At 47.9% G+C, this 21,140-nt stretch overlaps 1 protein-coding gene across 4 annotated transcripts in view; it reads right to left on the reverse strand.

Moving 5' to 3' along the window:
• The window catches only part of C4_1H7orf57 (chromosome 4_1 C7orf57 homolog), a 242,188-nt gene that overhangs the window by 74,278 nt on the left and 146,770 nt on the right, over nt 1-21,140 (reverse strand). For all 4 annotated transcript variants that reach the window (XM_086964899.1, XM_086964896.1, XM_086964897.1 and 1 more), the window contains exon 5: nt 5,573-5,738. In XM_086964899.1, the coding sequence (XP_086821025.1) occupies nt 5,573-5,738 (166 nt within the window). The remainder of the gene's footprint in view (nt 1-5,572; nt 5,739-21,140) is intronic.

Raw genomic sequence — 21,140 nt, forward strand, 5'->3', positions numbered from 1 at the left:
TGTGGGGTCAGATGGAACCTTTTCTGTGGAGATTTTCTCTTTTTTTGAAGTTTGTGAACGCTCCTCAGGTTTTTTTTTTTTTTAACTATCCTGGTGACCGATGGTGGGTCTTCTTGAGAGTCTTTTTAGGTATTCTGGAGGCTCCTTCTCATAGGACCTATCCCTCTTTCAGGACTTTTCTGTTGTAGCAGAATTGTCACTTTCCTCTCAGAAAGAGGATTTTCTTTAGATTTGAGTTTCTGCAGCCATATCAGTAATCTTCTCTTTCTGTCCTTCAGAGTTTTTTGGGGCGAAAGGGTGGCAAATCTTGTAGTCATTCACTGTATGCTCAGGATGGAGAAAGTAAATGCACTCCTTATGAGTATCTCCTGTGTGCAATCTCTTTGTCACAGGTCCCACATGACCTGAATAATCCTTTTTTAGGTTGTTCTGACAAAGTCAGGTATTCTAAGTCTAGATAAATATACCTATGCATCTGACCTTAAGAGAAATCTTTTTCAATGAAGATCTACTGAAGAGAAAACAGAGCAGAGCTCACAGAGACTCTCATCACACGACATTCGGTAGAAAATCTGAGGGACTGGAACCTCTGTGGTGAGGGTTCTAGAGGGGGCTGTCGCCTGATTGGCAAATTTCGATTCTATGTCAGGACCGGAGGCTTCAGATTATGCTAGTTCAAAGCTTACTCACCACCAACTGGGCCAGATCCACTACTGGTTTGAAATAGAGCCTTTTAAACGTGGAATCCGAGGACCAATCTGCTGCTCGCATGAGATCCTCTAACCGAGCTCCCACTGAAAAAGCCTTCGAGGCCATGGCCCCCCTGGCCGAGTGAGCTTCAAAACGTTTCGTATCAATGCCTGCCTCCTGCCTCCTGCATGACCCAACGCACCCACCTTGCAATAGTGGGGGAGGAGACTGCTTTGTGTGGTTTACGCAAGGCAATTAATAATTGTCTTTCGCCCGCCGGGCGAATGTCCAAGGTAATGTCTTCATAAGCTTTCAAGCAATGTACAACACACAATTTCGGGGTGTCCACGAAAGCCAGGTACGAGATGGATCGAGTTGCGGACTTCGTGCGACGCCCCACCGTGAAGGTAACCCCATCAGAGGAAAAAACAAGCGCGGAAACGTCCAATGCGCGTACGTTTTAAACTCGCCTGCAAGATACCAGGCATGGAAGCATGGCCAATTTAGCCGAAAGTTCCTTCAAGGACAAGTAACGATTAGCCGGCCAGGAAAGAAACAAATTCAAAACCACGTTGACATCCCAAAGAACTGAATACCTGGGTTCCGGAGGCAACGCAAGGCAGATACCTCACAAGAGCCGACAAACAAAGGGGTGCTCCCCCACCGGGGAATTCTCCACCGGTTGGTGTCCCGCAGAAATTGCAGAACGCATAGCATTGATCGTTCTATATGCCAGGCCCTTAGTCGCCAATTCAGCTAAGAAATTCAAAATGGGAACAAGGCCTGCGACCAGGGGATCCAGGTCCCTTCGAAGACACCAACGCATCCACCGAAGCCAAGCGGATTTGTATCGCTTTGTCGTGCTATCAGCCCAGGCTTTTGACAGGAGGTTCTCAGCTGATCCCGAAAGGCCCGGGAGCGACCAACGGCTCTGGAAAGCCTCCACGCCATGAGGCGGAGCGAACTCCGAGTGATGAGAGGATGCGGCTCCTGACTCTGATTCAGCAGGAGGTGAGGAAACTGTGGGAGTAGGATTGGAAAATCCCAAGAAAGTTCCAGAAGAACTGGAAACCAGACTTGAGATCTCCAAAGTGGCGTGATCAACATCAAGTCCGCTCCCTGACGGCTGGGCTGCCGTTCGGACCACCATCGAGAATGGGGGAAAAGCATAAGGTCGATCCCGACTCCAATCCTGCAGGAAGGCGTCCGTGGCCTCCGCCAGGGGATCCGGCCTCCAACTGTAGAACCGCGGGAGCTGGTGATCCAGGAGGGACGCAAACAGATCCACCGTAAACGGACCCCACAAATCGGAGATCCATTGAAACACTCGGGGGTCCAACATCCATTGGCTGGAGTCCCGCAGATGTCTGGAATGCCAATCCACCACTTGATTGACGTGGCCCGGCAAGTATTCCGCCGTCACCGAAAAGTGTCGGGGGAGACAATAGTCCCAGAAAGTCTTTGTTAAATTCGCTAACGCTCGAGAGCGCGGACCTCCCAGATGGTTCACGTAGCGGACCGCCGAGACGTTGTCCATTTTCAGTAGGACACAGGCTGTCGCCGAATCCTTGGTCCAGCACCGCACCGCAAAGGACCCCGCTAGGAGCTCCAAACAGTTGATATGTAACTGTTGCTCGTCGGAAGACCAGACGCCGCCGGTGGAGAAGTCCCCGCAGCGGGCTCCCCAGCCCGACCTGCTGGCGTCGGACTCGATGACCAAATCTGGGACCGATCCGAAGATCGCACGCCCATTCCACGCCTCCATGTGCGTGAGCCACCAAGACATTTCCTCTTTCACCTCCTCCGTAAGGGGCACCATCTGGTCGTAGTCTGTGAAACAAACAAGGACCCCCTGATATAGATCAATTTCCTGAGTCAGGGCAAAACAATTTGTGTGAAAATAATACCCAGGCAAATCTCTAATAAACACTAGCACATGAACAATGGCATTTGCCAAACAGAGAATAAAAAGTGATCAAAACATGTTTTTGCACCTTGGATACATTTTAATTATTATTATAAAACATTATTCAATGATAAAAATTTGGTACATTAATATACATACATGATAAAGTGTTTCAGCATTATAGCATTCAATTAAAAGCTTTTAATTGTATTGTAAATGTATTTGATAAATGTCTGAACTTATGCACATGCTATAATGCTGAAACACTTTATCATGTATGTGTATTAATATTGTCTAAGCGTCTCCCCTCTCTGTCAGGAGGTGCTGATATAGGCGCAGAGGGATTCTCAGATTTTTGTTGCGACGCTTAAGAAATCACGGAATCTGTTTGGGATGGCCCAGTAAACACGCTGGTGCGTCTAAAGGAGATTTATATTTCTTCTCCAATCTAGCGAGTACAGGTGTAACTGTCGCCGGTGTCTTCAGAACTTTTAAACCTTCTTCCCACACATGGCTAACAATCGGGATAGCCCGTACTGACTTGCGGAATGGCTCCTTAAAATCATATAGGAAGCACTCCGTTTGTGTTGTAGACATTGGAAGCTAAAACCTCTTCGCAGCTCTTTCCATTAAATTATGTAATCCGCCGATGTTCACCGGCGGAGAATCAGCAGGTACTGGTGAGGGAGATGCCGGTGATGGAATAAGGTAATCATCCTATTCTTTATAAGGATCTGTTATATCTCCTTCCTCCTGGTCATCATCGTCAGGGGTGACATGATCCTGGTGGTGTACTGTTTGAGGAGTTGTAGGTGTAATGTCTTACAGTAACTCCCTGCTTCTAACTGGAGTTGTAGGGATGGACCGTTATTGAGAGACAGGGATTTCATGACAAGCTGGTGTCGGCGGAAATCTCTTTTTATAGTCTGCCAGCATAAACTGTAGATCCATCATCATGGACGATGGCATGCCAACCATCTCTTGCTGGTACCCTTGGCGATAGTGTTGTTGTGGAGGATATTTATATTCCCCGTATCCTTCCTCATAGTCATCATCTTGACATTTCACATGTAGCTGTGAGGGACTACTGGCGTAACCAAAGGGTCCATTTTCCTCCTCTTCCTCTGAATCTTACTCCTCTAGTAGGTGTGATGGTACCAGAGGAGTAATTTTGCTTGGGTAGGTGATCTCTAGTGTAATCCTCCTGTTCCTGACAATTCCCATCTTTTCTTGAGTTTCCCTAGTCGACGAGTCGGTCGACGTGATCGCCGTCGACAGCAATGTCATTGATGCCATTGTCGACACCAGGCATAGAGATGTATCCGTCGTCGACGACATAGTCACCGTCGTCGATGTTCCCGTCGACGACATCATCGTCTTTGCCGTCGACGACAACGTCGTCGCTGTTGAAGTAGTCGACGATGTAACCGGCGTCGAACCACCGTTGACGATGACGTCGTCGATGGAGAGGCAACTGTTATAGGCAATGGAGGCTGCTTTGATATTAACTTTACCTCAATCTTTGTCGTCGACGATGATGACTTCTTCGTCGACGATGCAGGTTTTTTAGATTTTACCTCAGGCTTCCTGAAGGGTTCTTTGACCTGAGGAGGTGATTTTGACAGCTCAGAACTCGTCTTTTTTGATGTTTTTTCTCCAGAAGCATGTATTTTACTCTCCTTTTCCACAGATTGAGGAGATTTTGATGGACTGCGCCCAGAAGACCCATGAGTGGTCTTTTTCAGGGCCTTCTCAGGATGTTCTTCTGAGGAATGAGTATGAGGAGATTTTCTTCTCTTTTGAGATTTCCTAGATGTTGAGGAGGAAGCCTCATCACTATTACTGGAGATAACCTCCTTTCTGGCCTTTAGCTTTTGAAGCCATATCAAAAGGCGCCCTTCACGATCCCTCAGGGTCTTACTTGAAAAAGTGCTACATACCTTACAGTCTTTTGCCTGGTAATCCGGGTATAGACAGTAAATGCAGTCAGTATGAGGGTCATCTGTATAGAGCCTCTTCTTGGAAAAAGTGGCACAGGCTCTAAATAAACCCTTCTTCTACTTTCCAGACATTCTCTAAAGAATGTAGATGAAGACAGTCCAGAGTAGTAAGAAATCCAGATAAATTTCAAAGAACAAAGTTCTCAAATGAGGTTGAAAAAGCAGAGTTTGAGCAGAGCTCAAAGGAGACTCCCCAGCACAACGTGTGGTAGAAAATCTGAGGGACAAAAGGTTCTCTCAGGAGTGTTCTAGAGGGCGAGGGGCTCTGATTGGTTCAGGGACAAGTTTGGTCTCTTTTACATAACGAAGGTTATGGGTTGCAAAAGGGAAATGGACCTAGGGAGTCTTTTCAGTTTGCTATCTAACTAATCATTGCTTTTTTATATACCGGAGGCTCCCGTCTCGACGACGGGGAATGATTCAGACATGTGAATCTATGAAAGCTCCAATACTGGAGTAACCACCTATTCATATACAGCTTTCAAACCCTTTTTTTGCACCAAAGATCCACAACAGGGGGAAGGAGTCGGCGGAGTAAAAGAGGTGTCAAGGGTAGCGATGAGATGGCCCATAGCTGAAAACTGCTTGTATTCAGTTGTTGATATATTCCACTGAAATCAAGGCAGTCTGATCTAATAAACTTCCTGACAGTTGATATAGACAGATCAACACACAATCGTCTGGTCTTGCAATCATTGATAGTGTAGAATACGCTGGTATGGGTACATGGACATATTAGGTCCTATTCACAAAGGCACATTCTAGGTAATAAAGTAATAGTCCTTTAGAACTCTTTTATATGTCTTTGTGAAATTGCCCCAAAACATGTAAAAAGGTTATCTAATAAGAAGTTGGAAGTGCATGTAAGATAACATAGAAGAGTAATGCTATAGTACTGCTTGCAATAACCAAATGCTTTTGTTAATCGGCAAACCTAGTACATTTATCAGAGTATACTAAAAACTGAAAACAGTACCTTTTTGTCTCCTTCATTTTCTTTTTCGTTGTCATCTGCATCTCTCTGCCAAGATGTCTTCATATCAAAATCAAATGGCCCTCTGCGGCTTTCATACTTGCTGTCAGACTCCTCAACCTTTGACTCTTCGTGGACCATATAATCTGGGAAATATGATACAGCAGCACTATGGACAAAGGGGGTGAGAGATTAAAAGTGAGTTGTAGCTAGAATGGTACATATTCCAGAAATGAAAGTGCTGTTGATAAGAGAAAAAAATGTTACTCTGTTGTACAACATTCAATATCCTTAAAAGGGAACACGAACATAAAAAAAATCTTTTATTCAGGCTCAGTTTCCTTTTATCTACCAGAGGTTTCTTGGAGAAGAACTCCAACATTTGAAGTTCCAGGTCACACATCCCTCCTTGCCCATGTGCACAGGAGCATCGTTCTTTTGAAAACACTGTATCAGGTGATGGCAGAAGAAGATGGGTGCATTCCAAAAGCAGTGACTTTATCCGAGAGACCGTTCTAAAATTATGCTCACTAAAGGCCAAAGGCACTTAGGCTTTTTGCAGTCACTAAGGGTCTAATTCACAAAATCGTACCATTTACTACTGTAAAATGACCTTTTCGTAGGTACCAAACACAAATTACGATTCAGTAACATGCTACCTAATGGCAATTTGGATTTGCGACTACATACTGATTCGCTATTCAGAAGCAGAGTGCTTACAGTGTGTGTCCCTTCCAAAAGGCGAATAGAATTGGACATATTAATGTTTTGCACCCGAAATCCAGTCCCAAAACATTAATACTTTATCAACAACACAAAGGTAGTGGTAAGCCAGTCGTAAACAAGAAGGGCTCCTCAAGAGACTAATTCCCCTTTGTGAATATTGACAAAAACATTTTCAGGAGCAGTGGTCCATAGTCCACTGCCTAGCCTTAAAAAATGTTTGCAAAACCTTTCAAACTTTTTTCAAACAAGATTCCATTTTCCTTCAGGAAAACAGGCTGCATTTATAATACAAAAATATTGCTTTATTTAAAATAATCACAGACATGGCGGTCGACCAGCCCCTGTGACGGGTGCAGATCACAGTGGGTCGTAATTTGCAACCTAAGTCATTAATATTCATGAGGTTGGTTGAATTGTGACCCACTATAATTCAATATATTGTGAAACTATCTATTCACCTAGGTTCACAAAATACCATATTGCTCGCAAGAATACTGAACCCAAATTACAATCTGTATTTTGCAGCCAAGGTTTAGTAGATATAGCCCCAAATATCTACTATTCTATTCTTCTTTGCATTGCTTCCTCTGATGATTACTAACTCCAAAATTCCAGTGATAGACATAACGCCATGTAATGTTAAATGGTCTGTTAAAAGTAGGGCTCATAGAATCAATATGTTTGAAACTCGTTAATTAGGCATTACATGTATCACTCAAACCTGGCTATCAGTTCACTAAGGCCCCCTACTAGATGCGCTAGTTCCTGATAATCACATGGTTTGGTGCTCAGGCAGAGAAAGCCAAGTCGGTGGAGTAGCGGTTACTGTGCACTGCTCCCTAGAGCCCATAATTCACCCACTCACTGTAAATCTCTTGCTTTTTCATGCAAATTGAACAATACCAAGGTATATTTTGAGCTCATGTAATGAATGCCCTTCTAACTTGCCCCTCAATAATTTTTTCTCATTAGTTGAGGCCACTAGCATCATAGTCTGCAGAAAAAACAAATGTTATCTTGCTTAGGGACTTTGATTTTCCTCCTACTATCAAATCTGAACTCCAAAAAGATCAAATGTGCTAATCAATAAAGCCACCCATAAGACAGGCCACATTCTTGATCAAATATGGTACCCTCTGCTTTTCACCATTCGCCCAAATATGGAACTTTGTGATAAACTCAGAGCCTTATTTTGGCGATACGATCATCATTGTGGAGTCCCGACTTCCACCCTACAACACAACGTTAACACTATTTTTTATATAGCCTCAAGCTGAACTCAAGGCGCTATTCACAAACTGCATTTTATAGTAAGTTTAGTAGCACTACAATAGTGGTACAGAAGTACAACTTAACGCAGTTCACTAACCTATGTGCAGAGAACCCTGCTGCTCCTGTATTCTCATCTTAAGATCTCTTCACTGGCTACCTGCAAGTCACAGATTTACTTTCAAATGATGATCATTTTGCCCAAGGCCATTTACAGAAGCCCTCCAATGTTTCTTCTGTCCATATTATTGTGGTACAATTCCACTAGAAACCTTTGTTCTTTCAACTTTTTACTCCATTCTTCTCCCAGTTAAAAAAAACTGCCTTCTATGGTGAGCAACCATTCTACAAAGCTGCAAATCTGAATCCTGTGTTCTATGTTTCAGAAAGCTCTTGAAGCCTCTTTTTAATTAATAAACTTCTATAACCCTAGGTGTTACAAAATGACATGGCTTAACAGGATTTATATGAGGGTGGTTATTTTAATAATTTCTAGCGGTGAAAGATGGTCTAGATTGTGGAGTTTAAAATAGGGTGTAAATCACCAGTGTGTAATAAAGACTTGTGACTAAAGCAACATACAGCTAAACAACTAGATTGAATGCATCAAGATGAAGACGATTCTGAAATTGTCTTTGGACTACAGCTGCTGAGGATGAGACAAGAGAAAGAAGCATGCATATAAGAAAAGATCCAAGAATTCTAGATACAAATGGTGAAGGAATATTTGAAATCTGTTCTCGCCAAGATGGACTGTTACCCTACTAGCGTGACTGGCTGTGCAAATATCTCTCCAGGAAGTCGAGCAAACTTCCTGGATACCTGGCATTAATCTGCGAAAGGTCTTTTTAGGTTACTCAAACGTTTTTCTCTCCAAGCTAAAAAAAAAATCAAAGTTTTGGAAAATGATGAACGACCAGGAAGGGGCAAAGATTACCCACATAGCAGAGGGGACAGTTTGATTGTGACGACACAAAGGTAATTATCTGTAAACCCTAACCTACAACTTAGCAATGAGTTAACATTTCACCTGTTGAGATTTTGTAAGGGTTATACTCATAAATAAGTTGGTAACTGGTCAAGTAGTGCAGACATGGAGATCTGAAGTTAAACGGGCATGGCCAAGATGGCGATTAGAACGGAGGTGGAGTGAAGGAGCTTTGCTTTACAAGCCCACCTGACAACCTTCTGTCATCTCTCCTTCCAACACTGGGGCGATGAAGACAACTGGAAACCTTGCCGGAGCAGGGGACCGGCTGAGGGCGAACTGTTGGCTGGCTGAGGAGTTGCTCGCCATTGGATTCGTGGCCTGTTTTGCTCTGACCTCTGGGCTGGCGTTCGTGGAGCAGCGACGGCCCTCTGTCCCTGCCGCACATCAGCAGCTACAGCAGATCACCTCAAGGGGCCATGGAGATGGTCACATGTGCTCCTGCCTGGAAACGGGCAGCTCGGGTGGCGCCTTCCTGCCTGTACCTGAGGCCGCGGATTCGCACATTGGTGTGCCACCCATCAACGCGGCCGGGTGGTTTGGCTGTTCTCTGCTTCATCGATTCTCCTACCCTCCTCATGCTTCATGTACCAAGCAGGTGGGAGACAATCCGGCATTGTCTTAACGGCGGAGACCCGTTGGCCAGTGCGACTCTCTCAGTTCATCTCTCGCTGGCAGGCAGGCACTGGACACTGCTGGGGAGCCACTTGGGTGCCTCCCCCACTCGCTATGGGAACCGTCAAGGCCATGCCACAAGAGACGTGGCATACTGCACACAATCAACAGACTGGCTTGGCACAGGGCATGGCCCTAAGCCCCTCATGCTCTGTAGTAGGACGCCAATCCACTTCTCTGGCGCCAGCCCCTTGACATACTCACACGTCAGGGTCACACACCACAAACCGATACCTGGGATGCATATTTAGAAAAGCTGGCATCTAAGACAGGAGAAAGGCTCCCGTGAGGGATGGAGCTTCCTCTGAACCCTGATAAACCATGACCCACAATCCACGTCGGAGGGGAAAAGAAGCAGATGGGGCGGGTGGGAGAGGGGAGAGGAAGCAGATGCTGTGGGTGGGCTGGGGGATAAGAAGCAGATGGGGTGGGTGGGTGAGGGAAACGGTTGGGGCTTGAAGAAACGGATGGGGTGGGTGGTTGGGGGAGAAGAAATGGAAGGGGTTGGTGGGTGCGGAGAGAGGAAATAGAAGGGGTCAGTGGGTGGTGGCAGAAGAAAAAGATCTAGAAGAAATATCGGGTGGGTGGCGGGGGTCAAAGAAACAGATCGGGACATGAGAAGAAACGGATGGGGCAGGTGGGATGAGAAGAAACGGATGGGACGGGCGGGTGGGATGAGAAGAAACGGATGGGGCGGGCGGGTGGGATGAGAAGAAACGGATGGGGCGGCCGGCTTATATGAGAAGAAACGGATCGGGCGGGCGGGCGGGATGAGAAGAAATGGATAAGGCGGGCGGGTGGGATGAGAAGAAATGGATGGAGGAGAAGAAACGGATAGGGCTGGCGGGTGGGATGGGAAGAAACGGATGGGGCGGGCGAGTGGGAGAGAAGAAACGGATGGGGTGGGTGGGAGAGAAGAAACGGATCGGGCGGGTGGGAGAGAAGAAATGGATGGGGCGGGAGGGTGGGAGAGAAGAAATGGATGGGGCGGGAGGGTGGGAGAGAAGAAATGGATGGGGCGGGAGGGTGGGAGAGAAGAAACGGATTCAGAGAAGAAACGGATTGGGCGGGCGGGTGGGAGAGAAGAAACGGATTGGGCGGGCGGGTGGGAGAGAAGAAACGGATTGGGCGGGCGGGTGGGAGAGAAGAAACGGATTGGGTGGGCGGGTGGGAGAGAAGAAACGGATGGGGCGGGCGGGTGGGAGAGAAGAAACAGATGAGGCGGGCGGGTGGGAGAGAAGAAACAAAGAGAAAAACGGATGGGGCGGGTGGATGGGAGAGAAGAAACGGATGGGGTGGGCGGGTGGGAGAGAAGAAACGGATGGGGTGGGCGGGTGGGAGAGAAGAAACGGATGGGGTGGGCGGGTGGGAGAGAAGAAACGGATGGGGTGGGCGGGTGGGAGAGAAGAAACGGATGGGGTGGGCGGGTGCGAGAGAAGAAACGGATGGGGTGGGCGGGTGCGAGAGAAGAAACGGATGGGGTGGGCGAAGAAACGGATGAGGTGGGCGGGTGGGAGAGAAGAAACGGATGGGGTGGGCGGGTGGCAGAGAAGAAACGGATGGGGTGGGCGGGTGGGAGAGAAGAAAAGGATGTGGGGGCGGGTGGGAGAGAAGAAACGGATGGGGCGAGCGGGTGGGAGAGAAGAAACGGATGGGGCGGGCGGGTGGAAGAGAAGAAAGGGATGAGGCCGGCGGGTGGGGGAGAAGAAACAGATAGGGCGGGCGGGTGGGAGAGAGGAAACGGATAGGGCGGGCGGGTGGGTGGGAGAGAGGAAACGGATAGTGCGGGCGGGTTAGAGGAAACGGTTAGGGCGGGTGGGTGGTCGAGAGGAAACGGATAGGGCGGGCAGGTGTGAGAGAGGAAACTGATAGGGCGGGTGAGAGAGAGGAAATGGATAGGGCGGGCGGGTGGGAGAGAGGAAACAGATATTGAGAGGAAACGGATAGGGCGGGTGGGAGTGAGGTAACGGATAGGGTGGGTGGGAGAGAGGTAACGGATAGGGCGGGCGGGTGGGAGAGAAGTAACGGATAGGGCGGGCGGGTGGGAGAGAGGTAACGGATAGGGCGGGCGGGTGGGAGAGAGGTAACGGATAGGGCGGGCGGGTGGGAGAGAGGTAACGGATAGGGCCGGCGGGTGGGAGAGAGGTAACGGTTAGGGCGGGTGGGTGGGAGAGAGGTAACGGTTAGGGCGGGTGGGTGGGAGAGAGGTAACGGATAGGGCGGGTGGGTGGCTTGAGAGGAAACGGATGGGGTGGGTGGGTTTGGGAGAGGAAACGGAGGATAGGTGGGAGAGACGGACCAGGAGAGACCAATCGCAAGGGTGCTGGCTGGTGGGAAGAGGAGTGGAAACGGATATTGAGAGGAAACAGATGAGGCAAGTGGGTGGGAGAGAATAAAAGGATGGGGAGGGCGGGTGGGAGAGAATAAAAGGATGGGGAGGGCGGGTGGGAGAGATTAAAAGGATGGGGCGGGCAAGTGGGAGAGAAGAATTGGATGGGGCGGGCGGGTGGGAGAGAAGAAACAGATGGTGCGGGTGGGAGAAAAGAAACGGATGGGGCGGGCGGGTGGGAGAGAAGAAAAGGATGGGGCGGGCGGGTGGGAGAGAAGAAAAGGATGGGGCGGGCAGGTGGGAGAGAAGAAAAGGATGGGGCGGGCGGGTGGGAGAGAAGAAAAGGATGGGGCGGGCGGGTGGGAGAGAAGAAAAGGATGGGGCGGTTGCGAGAGAAGAAAGGGATGGGGCAGGTGGGAGGGAGAGAAGAAACGGATGGGGCAGGTGGGAGGGAGAGAAGAAACAGATCTAGAGAAGAAACAGACCGGGAGAGACGAATCGCAAGGGTGCTGGGGGATGGGAGAGAAGAAACGGATGGGGAGATCAGGCGGGTGGTGGAGAAGAAACGGATGAGGTGGGTGGGCATGTGGGAGAGAAGAAACAGATGGGGCAAAACGGATGATTTTGGAGTGAAGAAACGGATGGAGCGGGCGGATGGGAGAGAAGAAACAGATGGGGCGGGTGGGAGAGAAGAATTGGATGGGGCGGGCGGGTGGTAAATTAGAATTGGATGGGGAGGGCGGGTGGGAGAGAAGAAACAGATAGGGTGGGCGGGTCAGAGAAAAGAAACGGATGGGGCGGGCGGGAGGGAGAGAAGAAACGGATGGAACGGGCGGCTGAGAGAGAAGAAACGGATGGGGCGGGCGGGTGGGAGAGAAAAAACATGAGGTTCCGTGACAATTGTGACTGTCTATCAAGCCATCTCAAAGTTGCATAAGATCTCTGAGTCCATACACGTGGACGTAGGGGATTGGACGCTACTTGGATGGTTTTGGGGCCTGATGTCGACTTGGGGTTGGAAGATTCTGATGATCATCGGAGTTGTTGCAGCGTTTCTGTTCACGTGTTGCCTTTGTGTGCAGTGTGGTCCTGCCTTATGTGGCCCCTGTGCTACGACGTGTATAAGGCAGCCGCCTGTTACCAAAGAAGCTCGGTTGAACAGAGCTATGTTGCAGCAACATCTAGACGATCTGATGAATATCAAATATGATTCCGACTAGTGCTTGCCTACATGAGGGCAAAAGGAGCGTCTGAGGTTCCGTGACAAGTGTAAGTGGTGTTTTCGACTCACACAAATATGGTCGAGTCTGGTATCTATGAACCGCAAATGACGAGTTCAGTGGGTGTGCGCAGTTTCGCTGTGCTAACCTAAACCGTTCGTTTGTTTCGTGGGTTTCTTCATCCGAGCCCACGGGTTCCATCTTAGATACGGCATCCATTTTGTCTCTTGCCCTCAAGTAGCCAGCGAACGGACGCTGTCCGCTTCGCAACCCTGGGATTCCCAAGACTCTTGCGGAAGACACATGTTCCTTTGAAAGTGTCTTTATGATGAGGGGGATGATACTGTAAGGCAGATGGCCCCGCTCGAGGCTCATCTTGCCGTGCCGGACTATTGTCTTAGCCGTGCATCTCATTAGGCGCGTCCCTTTGATGCCTGTAGCTCGTGTTTCCCAAGACCATCCCTTTTACACCCTTTTCGATCTCCCCACTGTCCTGTCTTCCTCTGCACCTGTCCTTGTTCCTTCTTCGATCTGTTTATTGCTGATTGGAATGTACTAATGGTGGGAAGATGGGTTTTTACAGTTGGGAACTACCAAATGTCTCCGTACTTATGTTCCGGACCCTGAATACATCAAAGCGACCCCTTTCGGGGATAATGTTGGGAACCAAGTTGTAAACCTTTGTGTACCATGTTAACGTATGAGAGAAATGTGTATAAAAGGAGCGACCTACAGTAGCAATTTGAAGCAGTCTCCTCGAACCTACACACGCTGTACTTCCTGTGACTTCTGTGTTCCCTGCAGTAAATAAACCTCGAATCTTTGACGCCGAAGGAAGTGTCCCGTGTCATTTGTACGCCGGAACAGGTTACCCACGAAGGTTTCAGGTGTTGTCCCCTGGCACCGCTGGGTCTTAGAAAAACCCAGTCCTTCAGTTGGCGCCCAACGTCGGGCTGCATCAGTGGTACCGGTCCAAGCCCGACGATCGTGAGGAACTTCGTGTGAAATCTCCGAGGGAAGGTGCACCCCGCTTCATCGATCCTGTTGTCGAAATAAGTGGCCCGACGACTTTTCCCGCAAAGATTCCCGCCTCCTGACGGCTGCGACGGACTGCTGCCCTGACTGTAGACCTGTTTTGGCGCCTGGCGTAGACCTTGGTACAGCGAGACGATTGACGGGCCTTCCTGGTGACGCCATCGATCTTTGAGTTAAGTATTTGTGGGTCGCTCCCAGAGTCCTTCGTTGTGGTTGCTTAGTTGTTGCATGGTTCCATTGCATTTGTGGTTCTTAGTACTTGGTTCTTTGTTGTAATATTTGACGCCTGCAGACGCCAAAAACCGAGGGTTTTGTTCATTGCTGGGACTTGGTAAATCCCGTAACCCTTGAAGTTTGTGAAACTCAGCTAGTGTGCGAGATGCCTAGCCGTAGTACTTTGTTCAGTTGTTTTCGTCGTTGTGGTACGGATTCCCGATTGGAGGACTCATGTCCGATACCTCCGGTTGAAACTCCAACATACGAGCTCTACAGCAAGCACGGACTAGGTCCGATTACTTTTAATGAATATTGGATCCGCTATACCAAAAAAGATGGTGTCCTTAGTTGGCCACCTCATGGTAGTTTCGAAACCCCGATCTTAGATAATCTCGAGACTAAATTGTTTAAGAAAAAAATCAAGGCCGGCCATGTTTGATGCCTTTCGGTTGTGGCGTAAAGAAGCCAAACAGAGAGAAATCAGACTGTTAAAACGTAGTCAGAGAGATGGTGTTGCTACCATTGTAAAGAAAGCAGAGCAGTTTCAGCGAGATAAGGAGGAAAAGGAAAAGGAAGTCTTTGATAGATTACAACGTATGTCTGTCGATAAGTGCTATCCTGCTTTACCGGCGGATACGGACAAAAAGGAGGAAGGTATCGAGGACCCCTTAATGTCTTATCTTATGAAATCACCACCTCCGTACGCACAGGATACCGCAGTTCCTGTGGTTCCTCCTGTACCTGTTCCTCAACCAGCTCCTGTCCCTGCACTTCCCGCTGTTCCTGCTCCTCTACCTGCTCCTGTCCCTACTGCTCCTCCACTTGTACTTCCTCATACTCCTGCTCCCGCTGTCTCTACTGTTCTGGTTTCTCCTGCCGTTCCTTCTGTTCCTGGTACTTCTCTTGTTATCCTTTTGGGCTATTCTTTGTCTCCGTCTGTTCGACGTCGTACTCCTTCTGTAGCTGCTAACTTTTTTACTTCTCTTGGACCTATTCTTGAGTCCGCTGGTTCGGACGGTCCTCAAAGGCGTAGTCAGCTTCCTGGTGGTAGAGAGCGTGACTCATTGTGTAATATGGCTTTGGGTTGGGTGAGATGTCCTGCTAGTTATGCTCCACGTGCGGTATTGAAAACGTTCGAGCAATTTAATATACCGACACAAAGATTTGTTTTTGAAGAAATGTGCAAGGCTTTGCGTGACCTAATATCGGCTGACGCATCCGATGATGTGATGACTGCCTTGACTAATCTACAGCTTCAGTTCTCAAGCGGAATGATCATAGGTACTAATGTTCGACGTGCAGTCGAGCAATTACTGTCTCTTCGTCCTTCTATGATGCCTCGAGCATTGTTTGTCGAAGACATTGAGGGACCGTTAGAGGTACCTGGTCAGTTTCCTATGCGAGAGGTTCCTCCAGTGTGGATGCCAGGTAACCCTGGCGCTGCTCCGCCGATCTTGCCACATTTTCAGCGGGTGTGGATCCATCTTCCATGGAAACGATCAGAAGTTTTACAGGTAAAGCAATCATTGCCTGACCCTCGCAAAAATCCTGCAGGGTACTACAAAGAATTATCGCAGCTTGTAGACGCTACGATAATGAATCTTGCTGATATCGATATGCTGTTTGGCAATGTCGTACCGCAACCGGTATGGGCAAAGATTCGTCAGGAAAACCATGCGAACGAATTAGGCGGCGAATGGGCTGCGCTTATAGCAGCTGATGGTTTGCAAGTTGGTGGTGCAAAACCTGACCAGTTGATTGCTGCTCTTCCTCAGAGAATCATTACCCTAATGAAAACGCTTATGCCAGCTATGAGGGTAAATTGGGACAAACTGTCCGCTTGCAAGCAAAAGAAGGATGAGAGCGTCTCTGATTTCTTTACGAGATTTGAGGAGGCTTTCATCGACCTCAGTGGTCAAGATATGGGTACCGAAGGTGGTCAGAGGTTGTTCGTGGACAAATTTGTTTCCAATTTATTGCCTAACTTGAGCAACAAATTACAAAAATTCCGAAAGCGCGTGGGCCGTTTCTACTTCTGCTCAGATATTGGCTACGGCTCAATATTATGAAATTAGGGAGAAAGAGAACGATCGTGCTGACAAAAAGACGAAAGAACTCAAAACTAAAGTCTTATTGCAACAGGCGTACCCTCCGCGTTCGAATCAGAATGATTCACAGCAACGTAATAGATCGCAGCCTCAATTAAATAGGTCACAACCACGAAATGATTCCTCCTCACAAAGATCGTCGTTAGGGTACAATCAGTGTGCCTACTGTAGACAGGAGGGTCATATAAAATTCAACTGTCCCGTTTTGAATGAGCGTTATGGTGGTAACACATCTAGAGGAGGTCGTGGTGGTTCTCAACAGACATCACGTGGTAGGGGTCGCGGTGCTCAGAACGATCGTTCCACTAACACTTCTGACTCCAATAATTGTTTTGATCAGCGTGGATCGCCGCAAGGGCGATCTGCTCAGTACAATGTGGATGATTATTACGTCGATCAGGGAACTGACGATGGTAATTACTAGGACAGCCTTAGACAAGGAGAGGGAGTGGTATCAGTTCCGGTTGATCAGAGAGGGCCTTACGTCGCAGTTGCCACCTCGGGCGTCGTTGAGCCTTTTCTGTTGGACACTGGTGCAGCGAAAAGTTCCATAATGCATTCGAAACTCCCTGGCGCACCTTTGTCTGGCTTAACAAATGTTTCCGTTGGATTCTCTGGCGCCCCTGTTAGCAATCCAGTTTCACGTCCTTTGCCTCTTACAATTGGGCCACGTGAGCTTGAAGCTCCGTTGATTCTAACCACTGGTTGTGGTGAAAATCTTTTGGGCCTGGATTTGCTAAAACGTTTATATGCGACTTTGTATTGTTCTCCTGCGGGAGTGAAGCTTACTTTGGGTGAGAGAGTTATCTCTCCAATGTACTTGTCTCTCGATAAGCTTCCACCGGAATTGAGTTCTCTTCCTGCATCTTTGTGGGTAACAGGTCCCAATGACGTGGGCCTGCTTGACATCTCCCCTTATGTTGTCCATTTGAAATCTAATGTGCGGTTGCCACGTATTCCTCAGTATCGTATCTCTCTTGATGGTGAACGAGCATTGTTGGCGATCATCTATGATTTGATCAAGAAAGACGTTATTGAGGAGACTCGGGGAAACGTGTGCAACAGTCCTGTGTTGCCTATTCTCAAACGTACTGATCCTTCGAAACCACCTGTCTATCGTTTTGTTATCGATTTACGGGAGGTAAATAAAATTGTGATTCCTCAGTTCCCCGTTGTGCCCGATATCACGGCGCTACTGACTCTAATTCCAGCATCGGCATCCTGGTTTTCGGTGATCGATCTGAAGAATGCGTTCTTCAGCATTCCGATTGCTGAAGAAAGCAGAGACCTTTTCGGTTTCTCTCTTGGTGGACGCAGCTTCCCGTTCAAGCGTGCTCCTCAGGGCTACTGTGAAAGTCCATCGATATACAGTCAAGCCTTGAAGGGCCAGCTAGATGCGTTCATGTTACCGGCTGGTGCAGCATTGATCCAATATGTTGATGACTTATTGGTCGCTGCAGACACTCAGGACATTTGTAAAATTGCTACGGTATCGTTATTGCAATATCTCTGTGACTTACATCATAAGGTGTCTCCTTCTAAACTTCAATATTGTTGTCAAGAAGTAACCTATCTAGGTCACTTATTGTCAAAGGAGGGAAGAAGGTTGACCCCAGAGAGAATTGCTGCGATTAACCGGATGACTGTGCCAACAACTCAGAGAGATGTGCGTGCCTTTTTGGGCATCACGTCATACTGCAGACAGTGGATCCCGAATTTTTCACTGTTAGCGAAACCATTGGTGGCTCTTACGTGTAAGGACGTTCCAACTCCTTTACCATGGACGGAAGAATGTCAGAAAACTTTTTCTGAATTACGTGACGCGTTGTGTTCGGCCCCTGTGTTAGGTACCCCTGACTACAGTAAACCGTTCACATTATACGTGCACGAGAGAGAAGGTTGCGCGTTGAGTGTTTTGACGCAACCTTTTGGTGGCAAGCAACGTCCATGTGCATATTTTTCCTCGACCTTGGACCCGGTAGCTAGAGCATTGCCGAGTTGTTTGAGAGCAACAGCGGCAGCTGCGGTGTCCATCCGACAATCAGCAGGATTGGTCATGGATAATATGCTTACGGTGATGGTTCCGCATGCAGTTGACACTCTCTTAAATCGTACGAAAACTCAGCACTTGACGAGTGCAAGGTTGTCTGGGTACGAGTTGACGCTCTTGGCAAGTCACATTCAGATAAAACGTTGTAATGTCCTAAACCCGGCGACTTTATTGCCAATTAGTACAGAGTCAGACGAAGTAACAGCTCATGACTGTTATTTAAAGACTGAGGAAGAAACAAAAGGTCGCGTGGACCTTAAAAACACTCCTTTGGATGATCCCGATGGGACTTTGTATGTGGATGGTTCATGTTTTAAATTGCCGAATGGTGATGTCACGACTGCGCATGCTGTGGTAACTTTGAATACTGTTGTGGAAGCTGCGAGATTGAATCAGAACTCTGCTCAGGCTGCGGAGCTGATAGCTCTGACTAGAGCGTGTGTGTTGTCGAAAGGGAAACGGGTGAATGTGTTTACTGATAGTCAATACGCATTTGGCGTTGCGCATAGCTTTGGACGATTGTGGTGAGAGAGAGGTTTTATGACGTCGCATGGTACGAAGATTCAGCATGGACAACTTGTGAATGATCTTTTGGATGCCCTTACATTGCCTAAGCAGGTAGCGATTGTTAAATGTAGTGCGCATCGTAAGGTGACGGATGACGTAGGTCGTGGTAATGCGTTTGCGGATGAGACTGCTAAGGAGACTGCCCGGAACCTTAGCACTAAAATGTATGTGACGAGTTCGGTTAGGTGGCCTACAGAAACGAGTATGTGTGAGGATACCATCGAGAGTGTGAAAGCGATACAGAATGAGGCCACCGAGACTGAAAAGGCGAAGTGGAAAGAAAGTACGGGAAAGTTGGATGCGAATGGTTGTTGGATTGATTTGTCGGAGCACAAGAAGTGGATGTTGCCAGACGCATATGTGCTAGCTGTTGTGACAATGGCACATGGGTTAGCACATATTAGTGTGAAAGGTATTTGTAAGTTGTTGTCCCCTGTGTGGAAGAATGATGGTATCACGAAGTGTGCTGAAAGATTGGTGAAGAATTGCATGATATGTATGATGTACAATCCTGGTAAGGGAACCCCTACACCTGCTGGTCATTTTGCACCCCCTTCATGTCCCTTTGAAGTGATCCAGCTAGACTTCATCCATATGGAGCGATGCAATAACCTGAAGTACGTTTTAGTTGTGGTTTGCGCATTCTCCCGATGGATTGAAGCCTACCCTCTTAAAGACAACACTGCTATGTCCACTGCGAAAATCCTACTGAAGGAATACTTTCCTCGGTATGGAATGCCGCGAATTGTATGGTCGGATAACGGAAGTGAGTTTGTAGGAAGTGTAATGAAGAGTGTGTGTAAGGGCCTTGGAATTACTCAGAAGTTCCATAGTGCCAATCATCCCCAGTCAGCAGGTTTGGTTGAAGGGTATAATGGCACCCTTAAACTCAAACTAGCGAAGATTCAGGCCACGACTGGTCTTTCTTGGCCTGACGCTTTGCCTCTAGCTTTGTTGTCAACAAGGGCGACTGTATACTCCCGAGTAGGGCTTAGTCCCTATGAAATAGTGTTCGGTCGTCCTGCGAATGTTTGGGGGGTCCCTAGACCAAGTGTGTTTTCTAATCTTGAGTACCCAATGTTGATTGATTATCTTCATGATCTGACTGCTAAACTGAGGTTAATTCACCAACAGGTCTTTGAAGCATTGCCGAAGCAGACGGAGGGTCCAGGCCACCAGCTCCAACCGGGAGACTGGGTGGTTACCAGAAACTTCGCTCGCAAGAAGAATCTGGAACCTCGCTTCACTGGACCCTTCCAGGTCCTCCTTGCCACGAGAACTGCCGTCCGCTTGGAGGGACGCAAAAACTGGGTGCATGCCACCCACACCAAAAAGGTACCTATACCTTTACCGGCGGACTCGTGGGTGAGGAAGGGCATTGCTTCATCTGAAACCGAAGGACTGTAGACCTTTGTACCTTTTAGCGACGCGCAGCCTGTTGGAGAATCCTCAGTGCAGCAGAAAGACATTGTTGAACATTCATCATCACACGACTCAAGATCGGAACAATCGACTGATCGACAGAACTCTGTTCCCTCATTAGATCCCTTGTTTGACGAACAGACACGTTCTGGAAAGAGGCGATACTTTTTGCGATCCAATCCTAAAGACTAATAAAAGATTTGTTTCTATCCTTTTGATATCTACGTTACCCCTTTGCCACGATCAGTCTAAACACACGCACCACTGTGATTTTTGTAAATATTGAGTTTTTTCCACATGTGTTTTTACTTCCACAGCTGAGAGACTTTTGTACATACTTGCATATAAAATACTTTGCATCCAGGTGAACCGTAGGGCCACGCGTGTACTTCCTTCTGGTTAGTAGGTCTTGACACTAGGTCAAAGGCCGTCGGTTCCTAGGAACTCCTAGGGATTGACTACTGCTACACAGAACGAAGTGCGCCAAGAAACGTTGCGGACGGTTTTAGGGGATGGCTTTCTCGAAAATTGTGGATTTGGAAAAAGCTCAGGCGCAAAGATTCAAACTGCAACAAATTACCCGTACCAAATGCTTTATGTTTCAGGTGTTCCTCCTGTTTCTAATTGTTTCCTTGTTATTGGCGGGTGGGGTGTATTACATGATGTCGTACTTCTTACCTTCTGCCATACCTACTCCTACTTCTGAATCTAAACCTACCTCCACTACATCCCCTCATTCCTTCCATATCTTACCCGAACACGAACAGGCTAGACGTGCAGAATTCCGAAATAATTCCTTTATTCAGCTCCTTCATCAGCACCAGTTAGTGGTTAACACTACTAATTGTTGGGTGTGTGGGTTAATGCCACATACAACGGATAAGGGAATCCCGTATCTGGTCCTTCCTTATAGTTCCCAGGGTTCAGCTCGAGCATTTCAAACAATGTTTCGAAGTGCACTAGATT

This window comes from Lissotriton vulgaris, chromosome 4_1, assembly GCF_964263255.1.
Source record: "Lissotriton vulgaris chromosome 4_1, aLisVul1.2, whole genome shotgun sequence".
In the NCBI taxonomy this organism is placed as follows: domain Eukaryota; kingdom Metazoa; phylum Chordata; class Amphibia; order Caudata; family Salamandridae; genus Lissotriton; species Lissotriton vulgaris.